This window comes from Dendrobates tinctorius, unplaced genomic scaffold, assembly GCF_039654945.1.
Source record: "Dendrobates tinctorius isolate UK_male_01 unplaced genomic scaffold, ASM3965494v1 ptg000173l, whole genome shotgun sequence".
In the NCBI taxonomy this organism is placed as follows: Eukaryota; Metazoa; Chordata; class Amphibia; order Anura; family Dendrobatidae; genus Dendrobates; species Dendrobates tinctorius.
Genome location: NW_027361840.1, coordinates 3,278,840 through 3,294,965, shown reverse-complemented (window position 1 = coordinate 3,294,965; position 16,126 = coordinate 3,278,840). Strand labels below are relative to the sequence as shown.

The 16,126-nt window shown below is 44.3% G+C and overlaps 1 protein-coding gene across 1 annotated transcript; it reads right to left on the bottom strand.

The window, feature by feature from the left end:
• Positions 1-5,291: 5,291 nt before the first annotated feature.
• On the bottom strand, positions 5,292-10,412 carry LOC141053996 (uncharacterized). Its single transcript, XM_073551138.1, has 2 exons — positions 10,233-10,412; positions 5,292-8,483 (listed from the first exon to the last, which is right to left on the bottom strand). Exons 1-2 carry the CDS (start codon positions 10,390-10,392, stop codon positions 5,620-5,622), a joined length of 3,024 nt encoding a protein of 1,007 aa, XP_073407239.1. The 5' UTR covers positions 10,393-10,412; the 3' UTR covers positions 5,292-5,619.
• Between the last annotated feature and the right edge of the window lie 5,714 nt (positions 10,413-16,126).

The window sequence follows — 16,126 nt, the reverse complement described above, 5'->3', positions numbered from 1 at the left end:
TAATCCAGGCATGGTATGTGAAAACAGCTCCATGGAGTAATCAGTAGTATGGCTTGCGTCATCCTTCAATCTTGGTTGGGGTGAAGGACACAAGGAAAGGTGTGGTTCATGAACATGAGCCTCCAATGACGACTCAGTGCTTTTACTTTTTACAACTTCAGAAGAGGAGGCGATAGAGCTGGAGGCTGAGTCAGCAATGTAAGACAAAACTTTTTCCTGATGCTCTGGCTTTAAAAGCGGTTTGCCAACTCCTAGAAAACTAAGCCTTCGAAGCCTTATGGAGCCAGACGATGACGCAGGCTCAACACCTCCTGCATTCGGTCCTATTTTGCTCTTGCCACTACCATCAGATCCACCACCAACACCATCATTACCAGCTGCCAACCCCCGCCCAATTCCAAGGCCTCTTCCACCAGCCTTCCTCATTTTTTGTAGAAATGTAGACAAAATCCAACAAACTATATAGTAATGTAAAACAAGGTACAAGGTGTCTATAGGACAGGGGAGATTTTGAATTTCTGCACACACTGGTGGACACTGGACACTTTTGGATTGTGTGAGGCCCACTGAATATTAAAGCGCTATGTCACAGGCTCGATGGCACAGGTGTGAAAAAAGTGACTAGAGGATAAGGGAGATTTTGAATTTCTGCACACACTTGTGGACACTGGACACTTTTGGATTGTGTGAGGCCCACTGAATATTAGAGCGCTATGTCACAGGCTCGATGGCACAGGTGTGAAAAAAGTGACTAGAGGATAAGGGAGATTTTGAATTTCTGCACACACTTGTGGACACTGGACACTTTTGGATTGTGTGAGGCCCACTGAATATTAGAGCGCTATGTCACAGGCTCGATGGCACAGGTGTGAAAAAAGTGACTAGAGGATAAGGGAGATTTTGAATTTCTGCACACACTTGTGGACACTGGACACTTTTGGATTGTGTGAGGCCCACTGAATATTAGAGCGCTATGTCACAGGCTTGATGGCACAGGTGTGAAAAAAGTGACTACAGGATAAGGGAGATTTTGAATTTCTGCACACACTTGTGGACACTGGACACTTTTGGATTGTGTGAGGCTCACTGAATATTAGAGCGCTATGTCAGAGGCTCGATGGCACAGGTGTGAAAAAAGTGACTAGAGGATAAGGGAGATTTTGAATTTCTGCACACACTTGTGGACACTGGACACTTTTGGATTGTGTGAGGCCCACTGAATATTAGAGCGCTATGTCACTGGCTCGATGGCACAGGTGTGAAAAAAGTGACTAGAGGATAAGGGAGATTTTGAATTTCTGCACACACTTGTGGACACTGGACACTTTTGGATTGTGTGAGGCCCACTGAATATTAGAGCGCTATGTCACAGGCTCGATGGCACAGGTGTGAAAAAAGTGACTAGAGGATAAGGGAGATTTTGAATTTCTGCACACACTTGTGGACACTGGACACTTTTGGATTGTGTGAGGCCCACTGAATATTAGAGCGCTATGTCACAGGCTCGATGGCACAGGTGTGAAAAAAGTGACTAGAGGATAAGGGAGATTTTGAATTTCTGCACACACTTGTGGACACTGGACACTTTTGGATTGTGTGAGGCCCACTGAATATTAGAGCGCTATGTCACAGGCTTGATGGCACAGGTGTGAAAAAAGTGATTACAGGATAAGGGAGATTTTGAATTTCTGCACACACTTATGGACACTGGACACTTTTGGATTGTGTGAGGCCCACTGAATATTAGAGCGCTATGTCAGAGGCTCGATGGCACAGGTGTGAAAAAAGTGACTAGAGGATAAGGGAGATTTTGAATTTCTGCACACACTTGTGGACACTGGACACTTTTGGATTGTGTGAGGCCCACTGAATATTAGAGCGCTATGTCACTGGCTCGATGGCACAGGTGTGAAAAAAGTGACTAGAGGATAAGGGAGATTTTGAATTTCTGCACACACTTGTGGACACTGGACACTTTTGGATTGTGTGAGGCCCACTTAATATCTGAGCGCTATGTCACAGGCTCGATGGCACAGGTGTGAAAAAAGTGACTAGAGGATAAGGGAGATTTTGAATTTCTGCACACACTAGTGGACAATGGACACTTTCGGATTGTGTGAGGCCCACTGAATATCACAGCGCTATGTCACAGGCAGAAATTGGCTAGTGTATCACAAACTACAAGGTGTATGTAGAATTGGGCAGAATAGGAATCTCCTTAGAGTGTAGGTCTGTAAGAACGGAACAAGTCCTCCACTTATCCTTCCACAGTGACACACAGATAGCTTCACTGTGGCCGTGATAACAGCCGTTACACGGTACTGAGAGGAGCGTGCACGTACACGGCTGTCCGGTGTACGTTAAATTGTCAAGCTCCGTGTTTTTTAAGTATACGGACTGACACATGCTGTCTCTCTATAGTTTTGAATGCGATCAAACAGCAAATATATTTAACTGTTTGAAAGCTAGACAAAACTAGTAGGTGCAGGTCTGTAAGAACGGAACATGTCCTCGACTTATTCTCACAGAGTGACACACAGATAGCTTCACTGTGGCTGTGATAACAGCCGTTACATGGTACTGTGTAAGGAGTGTACACCGCAGTATGGTGTGAAAAAATGCACGCTCAGTACCTCAGCAGGACAAAAAAAAAAATTGGGATTGCTTTTAAAAAAGCAGTTTTCAGAGCAGTGGGTAAACAGCAATGCAGCTGTCAGGAAGCCTTAGAAGGCAGCCTAACAACCAACACCACTGATACACCACAATATAGCCTCCCCTTGCACTGCACACAGTGACTGGTGTGTTGTACAGGCACAATCGCTAGCAGCAGAAGCAGTTTTTTTTTCTTCTTCCCTGCCTAACGCTCTCCCTACAGAATCAGCAGCAACCTCTCCCTATGCTAAGATCGGCAGAAGTAAGATGGCGGTCGGCGTGCACGCCCTTTTATACCAAAGCAAGCCAATCACTTGCATGCCCTTCTGAAAGATGGTGGTGACCCGTGCCTATGTCATCACGTTGCCCACAGTGTCCGTGGATCCTGATTGGCTGAAAAAGAGCGCAAAACAAACTTTTGAAACGCGACTTTGGCGCGTAAGTCGCCGACCTCGTGGCCGACCTCATCCTAGGGTCGGGTTCCGTTTCATGAAACCCGACTTTGCCAAAAGTCGGCGACTTTTGAAATTTTTCGACCCGTTTCGCTCAACTCTAGTGGCTAAGATTAATGTTTCAGGTGCACCCTGGCCTCCCATCACGTGCAAACAATGTCCATTACTTCTCATACCTGTGGTTTCACTTTCTGCTCCGTCAGGGTCCCCTCTGCGCTGCTAAAGGCTCCCTATAGACGGTTCCGCACAAATCGAGACAGTCCATTTCAACTTTCAAATGAACAACTTTACCGGTTCGTTTTCGCAGCACATTCATATTCTTCACAGCATCAACAAGTTCCACATTGCACGTTTCTTCCACTTTCCCTGTATTTCTCTCTATCACACGGCACGTACCCAGGTCGGACCATATCATGCGGTACCTCAGCGTCCTCCCCGTCCAGATCTGCTACAGTTAGGCGTTCCCCAGTCTGATTTGCCCTAGACATAAGAGCATCAGCCCCCGAAGTCAGCTGCCACATGGTGTGCGACCTGCCTTTCTGTACTGTTTTGACTTCTCCTGCAGTTCTTCTTACGGCCTACAGTACATTGCGGGGTCATACCGCCATTGGTGGTAACGCAGCGTCCTCCCTGTTCAAACTCACTGCGCTTGGGGGTTCCCTCAGCCATTTTGCCCCAGATCTGAGGGCATCAGCCCATGCGATAAGTTGCCACATAAGTGGACAGATTAGACCAAGATAGAGGTTTTTAGTAAAGCACATCATTTGACTATTTACTGAAAACAAAATGAGGGCAACAAAGAAAAGAACACAGTACCTACAGTCAGATATGGTGGAGGATCAAAGATATTTGTGGTTGTTTTGCTGCCTCTGGCACTGGGTGCATTGACTAGGTGCAAGGAATCAAGAAATCTGAAGATCACCAAAGATTTTTGGTTGTAATGTAGTGCCCAGTGTCAGAAAGCTGGGCTTGTATCATTGGTTGATGGGACTAAGAAACTTTATGCAACAGTCATAATATGTTGACTATGAAAAGTATCATCAGAGTGTTTGTTCTCAGAGCATTCCGTGAAGTGTACTGTCAGTGTACTCCTGGCCTTCAGTAATAAACATTATCTTCTTTAAGATTTTATCTCTTGAGTCCTATTCCACAACAGTAAGAATATCCCATAATATATAAGGCATACATTATTTAACAATGGCCAAACATGTATTGTACACCTGACAGGAGGAATAACACTGTACTGTACACCTGACAACAGGAGTAATACTCTGTACTGTGCACCTGACAGGAGTAAAACACTATACACCTGACAGGAGGAAAAATCTACTGTACTGTGCACCTCACAGGAGGAGTAACATACTGTACACCTGACAGGAGGAATTGTGGCACCCCAGGAGTCTGGTTGCCACAGTGGCATTGCCTCCCTCACAGGGGGTAATGTCATGCCTGGAAGCAAAGAGGGTTCCCTTTACAGGTAACAGCAGCATCCAACACTTTTCCTGACTTCAGACCAGAAGAAGGGGGAGCTCAAAACCTGGTTTCAGGGAAGCTTCCCTATACGTTCTGGCCTGGAGGCGGGGCTAGTCAGTCAGTAGCAGAGAGACTGCAAGAGACAGTCTGAGGGAGACAGAGAGGAGAGAGGAAGTAAGGAAGAACTTGAGGAGTGAAGCTGTAGATAAGCTCACTCCAGGGCCAAGTGCTGGAGACTGGACGCCGGAGTCCGTGGTTGTGCGGGTACTGAAGTCCCAGCAGCTAAATCCCGAGGGCACCTTTCTTCATTCTTATTGCATGTGATTGTCTGTATATTCATACTTTCTACATAAACTATATATAAAACAAGGGTATGAAAGGAAATAACCGAGGTCTCATGCTGTCATCCACTCACAGTTCTAAGGGGCAGGAGGGAGCGAGTGACCATCTTCTCACTACTCCTGCATGGAGAGGTTGACCCTAGGACAGACCCTACTGTAACCCTTTAAACCGCCTGAGTTCAGGGCAGCCTCTTTATGCTCAAGCACAAATTGTGCAAATAATATTGGCCCATGTCTGAGAAATATATGATTTTTGGGGGGATAGTTTTAGTCTACCCAAGCATCAGGAGAGCACATGATAAGATTCAATAAAATATAGTTGTATATTGAATATTCATGAAGGATTTATAGTAGGAAAATACAGAATACGACATGTTTTATTGTTTTCTTTATTGTATCCTTGAGACTATTTGGTCATTACATATAATCTTTGTACTAACCAGTAATGTTTTTTGTTTCATAGCCAAGCATTAAATTGTAGCTAAATATTTATATTTCCTTGGCATGTTTTTAAAGCATTGTTGTTCATAGGTGATCCAGACCCTGAGATCTTCACCGATTGGTCAGACAACGATGCAGGAGCGCTCCTGCACAGTGGTGTAGAGACCTGTAGTCTGTCTATTGAGTTTGTACACCGCTGTACATGCACTCGTGAATTAGCTCAGCAGTTCTCAAAATAGAGCATCACATTTACAATCATACTATGAATATGGCTTCTCTCCTGTGTGAAGTATCTCGTGATAATTAAGCTGTGATTTATGTGCAAAACATTTCCCACATTCTGAACATGAATATGGCTTCTCTCCTGTGTGAATTTTCTCGTGATAATTAAGCTGTGATTTTTGTGCAAAACATTTCCCACATTCTGAACATGAATATGGCTTCTCTCCTGTGTGAAATTTCTCGTGATAATTAAGCTGTGATTTATGTGCAAAACATTTCCCACATTCTGAACATGAATATGGCTTCTCTCCTGTATGAATTTTCTCGTGACTATTAAGATGTGGTTTATCTGCAAAACATTTCCCACATTCTGAACATGAATATGGCTTCTCTCCTGTATGAATTTTCTCATGACGATTAAGATGTGATTTCTGTGCAAAACATTTCCCACATTCTGAACATGAATATGGCTTCTCTCCTGTGTGAAATTTCTCGTGATAATTAAGCTGTGATTTATGTGCAAAACATTTCCCACATTCTGAACATGAATATGGCTTCTCTCCTGTATGAATTTTCTCATGTGCAACAAGATTTGATTTAATTGAAAACCATTTCCCACATTCTGAACATGAATATGACTTCTCTCCTGTATGAATTCTCTCATGTGCAACAAGATTTGATTTAATTGAAAACCATTTCCCACATTCTGAACATGAATATGGCTTCTCTCCTGTATGAATTTTCTCGTGACTATTAAGATGTGGTTTATCTGCAAAACATTTCCCACATTCTGAACATGAATATGGCTTCTGTCCTGTGTGAAATCTCTCATGATAATTAAGCTGTGATTTATGTGCAAAACATTTCCCACATTCTGAACATGAATATGGCTTCTCTCCTGTGTGAAATTTCTCGTGATAATTAAGCTGTGATTTATGTGCAAAACATTTCCCACATTCTGAACATGAATATGGCTTCTCTCCTGTATGAATTTTCTCATGACGATTAAGAATAGATTTATGTGCAAAACATTTCCCACATTCTGAACATGAATATGGCTTCTCTCCTGTGTGAAATTTCTCGTGATAATTAAGATGTGATTTTTGTGCAAAACATTTCCCACATTCTGAACATGAATATGGCTTCTCTCCTGTGTGAATTTTCTCGTGACTATTAAGATGTGATTTTTGTGCAAAACATTTCCCACATTCTGAACATGAATATGGCTTCTCTCCTGTATGAATTTTCTCGTGACTATTAAGATGTGGTTTATCTGCAAAACATTTCCCACATTCTGAACATGAATATGGCTTCTCTCCTGTATGAATTTTCTCATGACGATTAAGATGTGATTTCTGTGCAAAACATTTCCCACATTCTGAACATGAATATGGCTTCTCTCCTGTGTGAAATTTCTCGTGATAATTAAGCTGTGATTTATGTGCAAAACATTTCCCACATTCTGAACATGAATATGGCTTCTCTCCTGTATGAATTCTCTCATGTGCAACAAGATTTGATTTAATTGAAAACCATTTCCCACATTCTGAACATGAATATGGCTTCTCTCCTGGGTGAATTTTCTCGTGATAATTAAGCTGTGATTTATGTGCAAAACATTTCCCACATTCTGAACATGAATATGGCTTCTCTCCTGTGTGAAATTTCTCGTGATAATTAAGCTGTGATTTATGTGCAAAACATTTCCCACATTCTGAACATGAATATGGCTTCTCTCCTGTATGAATTTTCTCGTGACTATTAAGATGTGGTTTATCTGCAAAACATTTCCCACATTCTGAACATGAATATGGCTTCTGTCCTGTGTGAAATCTCTCATGATAATTAAGCTGTGATTTATGTGCAAAACATTTCCCACATTCTGAACATGAATATGGCTTCTCTCCTGTGTGAAATTTCTCGTGATAATTAAGCTGTGATTTATGTGCAAAACATTTCCCACATTCTGAACATGAATATGGCTTCTCTCCTGTATGAATTTTCTCGTGACTATTAAGATGTGATTTCTTTGCAAAACATTTCCCACATTCTGAACATGAATATGGCTTCTCTCCTGTATGAATTCTCTCATGTGCAACAAGATTTGATTTAATTGAAAAACATTTCCCACATTCTGAACATGAATATGGCTTCTCTCCTGTGTGAATTTTCTCATGATAATTAAGCTCTGATTTATGTGCAAAACATTTCCCACATTCTGAACATGAATATGGCTTCTCTCCTGTATGAATTTTCTCATGACGATTAAGAATAGATTTATGTGCAAAACATTTCCCACATTCTGAACATGAATATGGCTTCTCTCCTGTGTGAAATTTCTCGTGATAATTAAGATGTGGTTTATCTGCAAAACATTTCCCACATTCTGAACATGAATATGGCTTCTGTCCTGTGTGAAATCTCTCATGATAATTAAGCTGTGATTTCTGTGCAAAACATTTCCCACATTCTGAACATGAATATGGCTTCTCTCCTGTATGAATTCTCTCATGTGCAACAAGATTTGATTTAATTGAAAAACATTTCCCACATTCTGAACATGAATATGGCTTCTCTCCTGTGTGAATTTTCTCATGATAATTAAGCTCTGATTTATGTGCAAAACATTTCCCACATTCTGAACATGAATATGGCTTCTGAATTGTAAGACCTCTCTGATCTTCCACATTTCTTCTGTGACTTTTATTTTGCTTTATAATCTGTGATGAATTTGGTGATAACATTTCTTTACAGAGACCAGAAATCAGATCTTTGCTGTGAGGTGCTGAGGGTATATCGGAGGCGCCAGCATGGTCTTCATATGTATCTCGTGTAATACTGCAATCATCTGCTTTACAATACGACAAAATCAGATGTTCTTCAAAGTTCCTGGTGCACTCATCTGCCAAGAATTAAATTGATGTTAGTTTTTGAGAATAATGTAACCTCAAAAATTATATTTATATATATATAAATATTACACAATTAATTTAAGAAATTCTGTGTAAATTGCAAGATAGGTAGCAAATTGTTAATAAAGGGAACCTACCATCAGATTGATACCTGTCGATACATGTCGAACTATGGGCTGCATTGATCAGACACTGGCTGCACAATGCTCACATGTCACAAGCGGAAGGGCAAGGGAAGCGCACTCCGCAACACAGTAGAGTGTGACGGGGAATGTAGATGTAGACCTTGATTCTTTACAAGGTAGAAATATGTTTGTAAGGCCGGGGTCACACTTGCCGTATGGAAAATCAGTCCAAGTCTCCCTGCCGAGGGTCGCAGGAGTGTTCTCCGTATGGTGATCCATGTGTAATGCGTTTGCAAAGCGATGATGCGATTTTCTTGCACCTATGTATCCGTATGGCTTTACATTTCTCACTGCTTTTCCCCATTTAATTTAATGGCTCAATGGGTTGAAATGAGAAAAATGTGCGCGTATTCGTTACAAGATACACAGATGGTCGGTGTGGTGTCCGAGTTTTTCTCGCACCCATAGACTTACATTGGAGAGTCACGGACGATATACGCATAAAATCGCAGCACGCACGTCGAATACGCCCGAGAAAATAAACGGTGATGGGAGCTGCCCCATAGATTAACACTGGTCCGAGTGCTGTGATCTTTTCTCGCATAGCACTTGTCCGTATTGTACGCTAGTGTGACCCCGGCCTAAGGCACATTATACCTCCGTTCTTGAGAAGATAATTGTGCTGTCATTTCGCAGGACCCTGGTCCAGACGCCACATCTGTAGTCTGTGGACACCAGGCAGGAACTCTGCCAATCACGTAATACCGGCTGAAACCCTAGATCCTCTTTTGATTTGTAGTCCTTGGATGACGTTATCACTGCGGTGTGAAGAATACATGATTGCATGCCAGGGCAACAAATCAAATGAGGAATCACAACTGCCAGCAGGTAAATGGTGATTTGAATGGTTCCCATCCAGCAGCCACAAACGTCTGACATTGCTGAAGGTCCCGGGTTTTGCAAATTAATTTGCTCATTTCAATCATGCAACCAATACTCCAGAAAGAGGTGAACACCAGGAGTAAGGCCTCATGCTCACTTGCGATGAAATTGGACAAATTCAATCGAATAAAAAATGGAATTGAATTCGGGCCAATGTTAATCTATGATGGTGTCTTTATCTGCGTTTTGTTTTCCAGATCGGATCAAGATCGGGCTGGAAAAAAATTACAGCATGCTTTGATTGTCAGCAAAAATCGAATCACATCTCGCAATAGAAGTCAATGGGTGTGATAAAAAAATCACACAGCACTCGCGCCATGTATCGTAAAAAATTTTTATCGCACCCATTGACTTCTATTGCGGGATGCGATCCGATTTGCGAGTACAATTGCAGAATGCTGCAATTTTTTTTTCCAATCCGATCTTGATCCGAACCGAGCTGGAAAAAAAAAGCAGATGAAGGCACCATCATAGATTAACATTGGTATGAATTAAATCCGATTTTTTTTTTATCCTATTGAATTCGTCCGATTTCATCGCAAGTGAGCATGAGGCCTTAAAGGAATTTAACAGATCAGATAAAAAAGCTGATTTTACTTAAGCTAATTACATAGTGAAAATGCTAAATATGAAAGAAGTTTCTGTTCCAAATATTCCAGGAGAACAACTCACCGAACGCACCACAGTGAAGCCAGGAGATTGGGTGCTGATAAAAGTTATAAAAGGAAAGCACTAGTATCAACTCCGATGGGAAGGTCCATGCCAAGTCCCAGTAACCTCTCCCACTACAGCAAAAACAACTGAAAGGACCTCTTGGATCCACATGTCCCATTGCAAGCTGGTAAAAGTAGAATAGGGAGGGACACAATAGAATCCAAAGCTAAATGCATTAAAGTCCAGTTACAAAGGGGAACGTGCCACAAGCAAAGGCTGGTCTCAGACCTGGTGAAGACTCCCTATCCCCAATTCTGGGCAAAAGATTTAGATTTAGGATGAAGCTGGTAGGTGTAATGGGGCCTGGGGCGGCAGCTGCGGGTGAAACACTTGTTTTCTCTTTTCACCGTTAAATATTCATTACGTTATTCATTTTCTACTAGCTCAGCACTGCGTATATTTGCTGACATGACATTTAGGTTATTTTTGTACACTAACATGGACAGATAGTAGCACCATATATAGAAACAGGTGCTATGTGAGACATATATACGGTGGTGTGCAGTGGCGTAACTACAAAGTAATGGGCCCCGATGCAAACTTTCAAATGGGCCCCCCCATGCCAAAATACACGCACATCTCCGCTCCGTCCCCCTCTTACACACGCGGCTCCTCTCCATACACCTCATACACACACGGCTCCTCTCCGTACACCTCGTACACACGCGGCTCCTCTCCGTACACCTCGTACACACGCGGCTCCTCTCCGTACACCTCGTACACACGCGGCTCCTCTCCGTACACCTCGTACACACACGGCTCCTCTCCGTACACCTCGTACACACGCGGCTCCTCTCCGTACACCTCGTACACACGCGGCTCCTCTCCGTACACCTCGTACACACGCGGCTCCTCTCCGTACACCTCGTACACACTCGGCTCCTCTCCTAACACCTCATACACACACGGCTCCTCTCCGTACACCTCGTACACACGCGGCTCCTCTCCGTACACCTCGTACACACGCGGCTCCTCTCCGTACACCTCGTACACACGCGGCTCCTCTCCGTACACCTCGTACACACGCGGCTCCTCTCCGTACACCTCGTACACACGCGGCTCCTCTCCGTACACCTCGTACACACACGGCTCCTCTCCGTACACCTCGTACACACGCGGCTCCTCTCCGTACACCTCGTACACACGCGGCTCCTCTCCGTACACCTCGTACACACGCGGCTCCTCTCCGTACACCTCGTACACACTCGGCTCCTCTCCGTACACCTCGTACACACGCGGCTCCTCTCCTGACACCTCATACACACACGGCTCCGCTCCGTGCACTTTGTACACATACGGCTCCTCTCCCTACACCTTGTGCACACACACTCCACTCCGCACACCTCGTACACACGCGGCTCCGCTTCGTACACACGCGGCTCCTCTCCATACACCTCATACACACACGGCTCCGCTCCGCACCTCATACACACGTGGCTCCTCTCCCTACACCTTGTGCACATACGCTCCACTCCGCACACCTCGTACACAGGCGGCTCCGCTCCGTACACCTCGTACACACGCGGCTCCGCTCCGTACACCTCGTACACACGCGGCTCCGCTCCGTACACCTTGTACACACGCGGCTCCGCTCCATACACCTCATACACACACCGCTCTGCTCCATACACCTCGTACACACATGGCTCCGCTCCGTACACCTTGTACACACACATCTCTGCTACATCCACCCTGCAAACCCCTCTTGACCCCACACAGAAACTTCCCCTCATCCATGACAACCAGCACAGCAGAGTCCTGCATACACAGAGGCTCCTGATTATGTGACCCCTGACTCCTCCCCTCCTGTGACCTCATCACAGGTCCTGTGCGCATAGCCACAGAACAGCCTACGACATCATTGCAGGCTGTGGGGGGCTGCGGTGGGTCTATCTGGGAGGGCGAGGATGGGGTGCATGTGGGGGGAGCCTGGCGGGGCAGTGCAGGAAGAATAGAGTCCCGGGCGGAATGCGGGGGGTTAAAAAATGGGACTGTCCGGCAAGAATCGGGACGGTTGGGAGATATGGTCTGACCTGCTGTGCCCCTGACTCTCCCCGGGCCTGGTCGCAGTGGCGACTGCTGCAACCGTGGTAGTTACGCCCCTGAAAAATTGTTTGCCCCTTCCTTATTTCCTGTTGTTTTGCCAAGATTTTCATACTTAAATGTTTCAGATCACAAAATAAATTTAAATATTATACTGGTATATTTCCCCCATCCTGGTATATGTTCCTCATCCTGGTATGTGACCCCCATCCTGAAATGTTTCCCATACTGGTATATGGCCCCCATCCTGGTATATGGCCCTCATCCTGGTATGTGAATCCCATCCTGATATATGTCCCCCATCCTGGTATATGTCCCCCATCCTGATATATGTTCCTCATCCTGGTATGTGACCCCCATCCTGGCATATGGCCCCCATCCTGAAATGTTTCCCATCCTTGTATATGGCCCCTCTCCTGGTATATGTTCCTCATCCTGGTATGTGACCCCCATCCTGGAATATGTTTCCCATCCTGGTATATGTTCCTTATACTGGTATATGCTTCCCATCCTGGTATATGTCCCTCATCCTGGTATATGTTCCTCATCCTGGTATGTGACCCCCATCCTGGTGTCTGGCCCCCATCCTGGAATGTTTCCCATCCTGGTATATGTCCACCATCCTGGTATATATCCCCCATCCTGGAATATGTTCCCCATCCTGGTATTTGTTTCTCATCCTGGCATATGTTCCTTATCCTGGTATGTGACCCCCATTCTGGTATGTTACCCACATCCTGGTATATGGCCCCCATCCTAGTATATATCCCCCATTCTAGTATATGTTTCCCATCTTGGTATATGTCCCCCATTCTGATATATGTGCTTCATCCTGGTATGTGACCCCCATCCTGGAATATTTTCCTTATCCTGGTATATGTGACCCCCATTCTGGTATATATGCATCATCCTGGTATGTGACCCCCATCCTAACATATGGCCCTCATCCTGGTATATGTTCCCCATCCTGGTATATGTTTCCCATCCTGATATATGTCCCCCATCCTGGTATATGTTTCCCATCTTGGTATACACTACCATTCAAAAGTTTAGGGTCACTTAGAAATGTCCTTATTTTTGAAAGAAAAGCACAGTTTTTTCCAATGAAGCTAACATTAAATGATCCAGAAATACACTCTATACATTGTTAATGTGGCAAATGAATATTCTAGATGCAAACGTCTGGTTTGTAATGCAATATCTTCATAGGTGTATAGAGGCCCATTTCCAACAACCATCACTCCATTGTTCTTATGGTACTTTGTGTTTGCTAACTGTGTAAGAAGGCTAATGGATGGTTAGAATACCCTTGAAAACCCTCGTACAAGTATGTTAGCACAGCTGTAAACAGTTTGGCTGATTAGAGAAGCTATAAACCTGAACTTCCTTTGAGCTATTTGAGAATCTGGAGCATTACATTTGTTGGTTCCATTAAAGTCTCCAAATGGCCAGAAAAAAAGAACTTTCATGTGAAACTCGACAGTCTATTCTTGTTCTGAGAAATAAAGGCTATTCCATGTGAGAAATTGCCAAGAAACTGAAGATTTCCTACAACGGTGTGTACTACTCCCTTCAGAGGAGAGCACAAACAGGCTCTAACCAGAGTAGAAAGAGAAGCTTCATTAAATAGTACAAGCAAAACGCCAGTGTCAACGTCTACAGTGAAGAGGCGACTCTAGGATGCTGGCCTTCAGGGCAGAGTGGCAAAGAAAAAGCCATATCTGAGACTGGCTAATTAAAGGAAAAGATTAATATGGGCAAAAGAACACAGGCATTGGACAGAGGAAGATTGGAAAAAAGTGTTATGGACAGACGAATCCAAGTTTGAAGTGTTTGGATCACACAGAAGAACATTTGTGAGATGCAGAACAACTGAAAAGATGCTGGAAGAGTGCCTGACGCCATCTGTCAAGCATGGTGGAGGTAATGTGATGGTCTGGGGTTGCTTTGGTGCTGGTGAAGTGGGAGATTTGTTCAAGGTAAAAGGGATTTTGAATAAGGAAGGCTATCACTCCATTTTGCAGCGCCATGCCATACCCTGTGGACAGCGCCTGATTGGAGCCAATTTCATCCTACAACACGACAATGACCCAAAGCACACCTCCAAATTATGCAAGAACTATGTAGGGAAGAAGCGGCAGCTGGTATTCTGTCTGTAATGGAGCGGCCAGCGCAGTCACCAGATCTCATCCCCATTGAGCTGCTGTGGGAGCAGCTTGACCGTATGGTACGCAAAAAGTGCCCATCAAACCAAACCGACAAGTGGGAGGGGCTTCTGGAAGCATGGGGGGAAATGTCTCCAGATTACCTCAGCAAATTAACTGCTAGAATGCCAAAGGTCTGCAATGCTGGAATTGCTGCCAAGGAGCATTCTGTGCCGAGAGCAAAGTGTGAAGGAGAAAATTATTATTTCAGATAAAAATCTTTTTTTCGAACCTTGTCAATGTCTGGACGAGATTTCACATTCATTTGGCAACTCATGTGATTAATAAAAGTATGAGATTTCATGGAAAGCACAAAATTGTCTGGGTGACCCCAAACTTTTGAACGGTAGTGTATGTCCTCCATCCCGGTATATGTGCCTCATCCTGATATGTAACCCTCATCCTGATATATGTCCCCCATCCCGGTATATGTTCCTTATCTTGGTACATGTTCCCCATCCCGGTATATGTTCCTTATCTTGGTACATGTTCCCCATCATGGTATATGTTCCTTATCTTGGTACATGTTCCCCATCCCGGTATATGTTCCTTATCTTGGTACATGTTCCCCATCCCGGTATATGTTCCTTATCTTGGTACATGTCCCCATCCCGGTATATGTTCCTTATCTTGGTACATGTTCCCCATCCCGGTATATGTTCCTTATCTTGGTACATGTTCCCCATCCCGGTATATGTTCCTTATCTTGGTACATGTTCCCCATCCCGGTATATGTTCCTTATCTTGGTACATGTTCCCCATCCCGGTATATGTTCCTTATCTTGGTACATGTCCCCCATCCCGGTATATGTTCCTTATCTTGGTATATGTTCCCCATCCCGGTATATGTTCCTTATCTTGGTACTTGTTCCCCATCCCGGTATATGTTCCTTATCTTGGTACATGTCCCCCATCCCGGTATATGTTCCTTATCTTGGTACATGTTCCCCATCCCGGTATATGTTCCTTATCTTGGTACATGTTCCCCATCCCGGTATATGTTCCTTATCTTGGTACATGTTCCCCATCCCGGTATATGTTCCTTATCTTGGTACATGTTCCCCATCCCGGTATATGTTCCTTATCTTGGTATATGTTCCCCATCCCGGTACATGTTCCTTATCTTGGTACATGTTCCCCATCCCGGTATATGTACCTTATCTTGGTATATGTTCCCCCTCCCGGTATATGTTCCTTATCTTGGTACATGTTCCCCATCCCGGTATATGTTCCTTATCTTGGTACATGTTCCCCATCCCGGTATATGTTCCTTATCTTGGTATATGTCCCCCATCCCGGTACATGTTCCCCATCCCGGTATATGTTCCTTATCTTGGTACATGTTCCCCATCCCGGTATATGTTCCTTATCTTGGTACATGTTCCCCATCCCGGTATATGTTCCTTATCTTGGTACATGTTCCCCATCCCGGTACATGTTCCTTATCTTGGTACATGTTCCCCAACCCGGTATATGTTCCCCATCCCGGTACATGTTCCCCATCCCGGTATATGTTCCTTATCTTGGTACATGTTCCCCATCCCGGTATATGTTCCTTATCTTGGTACATGTTCCCCATCCCGGTATATGTTGCTTATCTTGGTA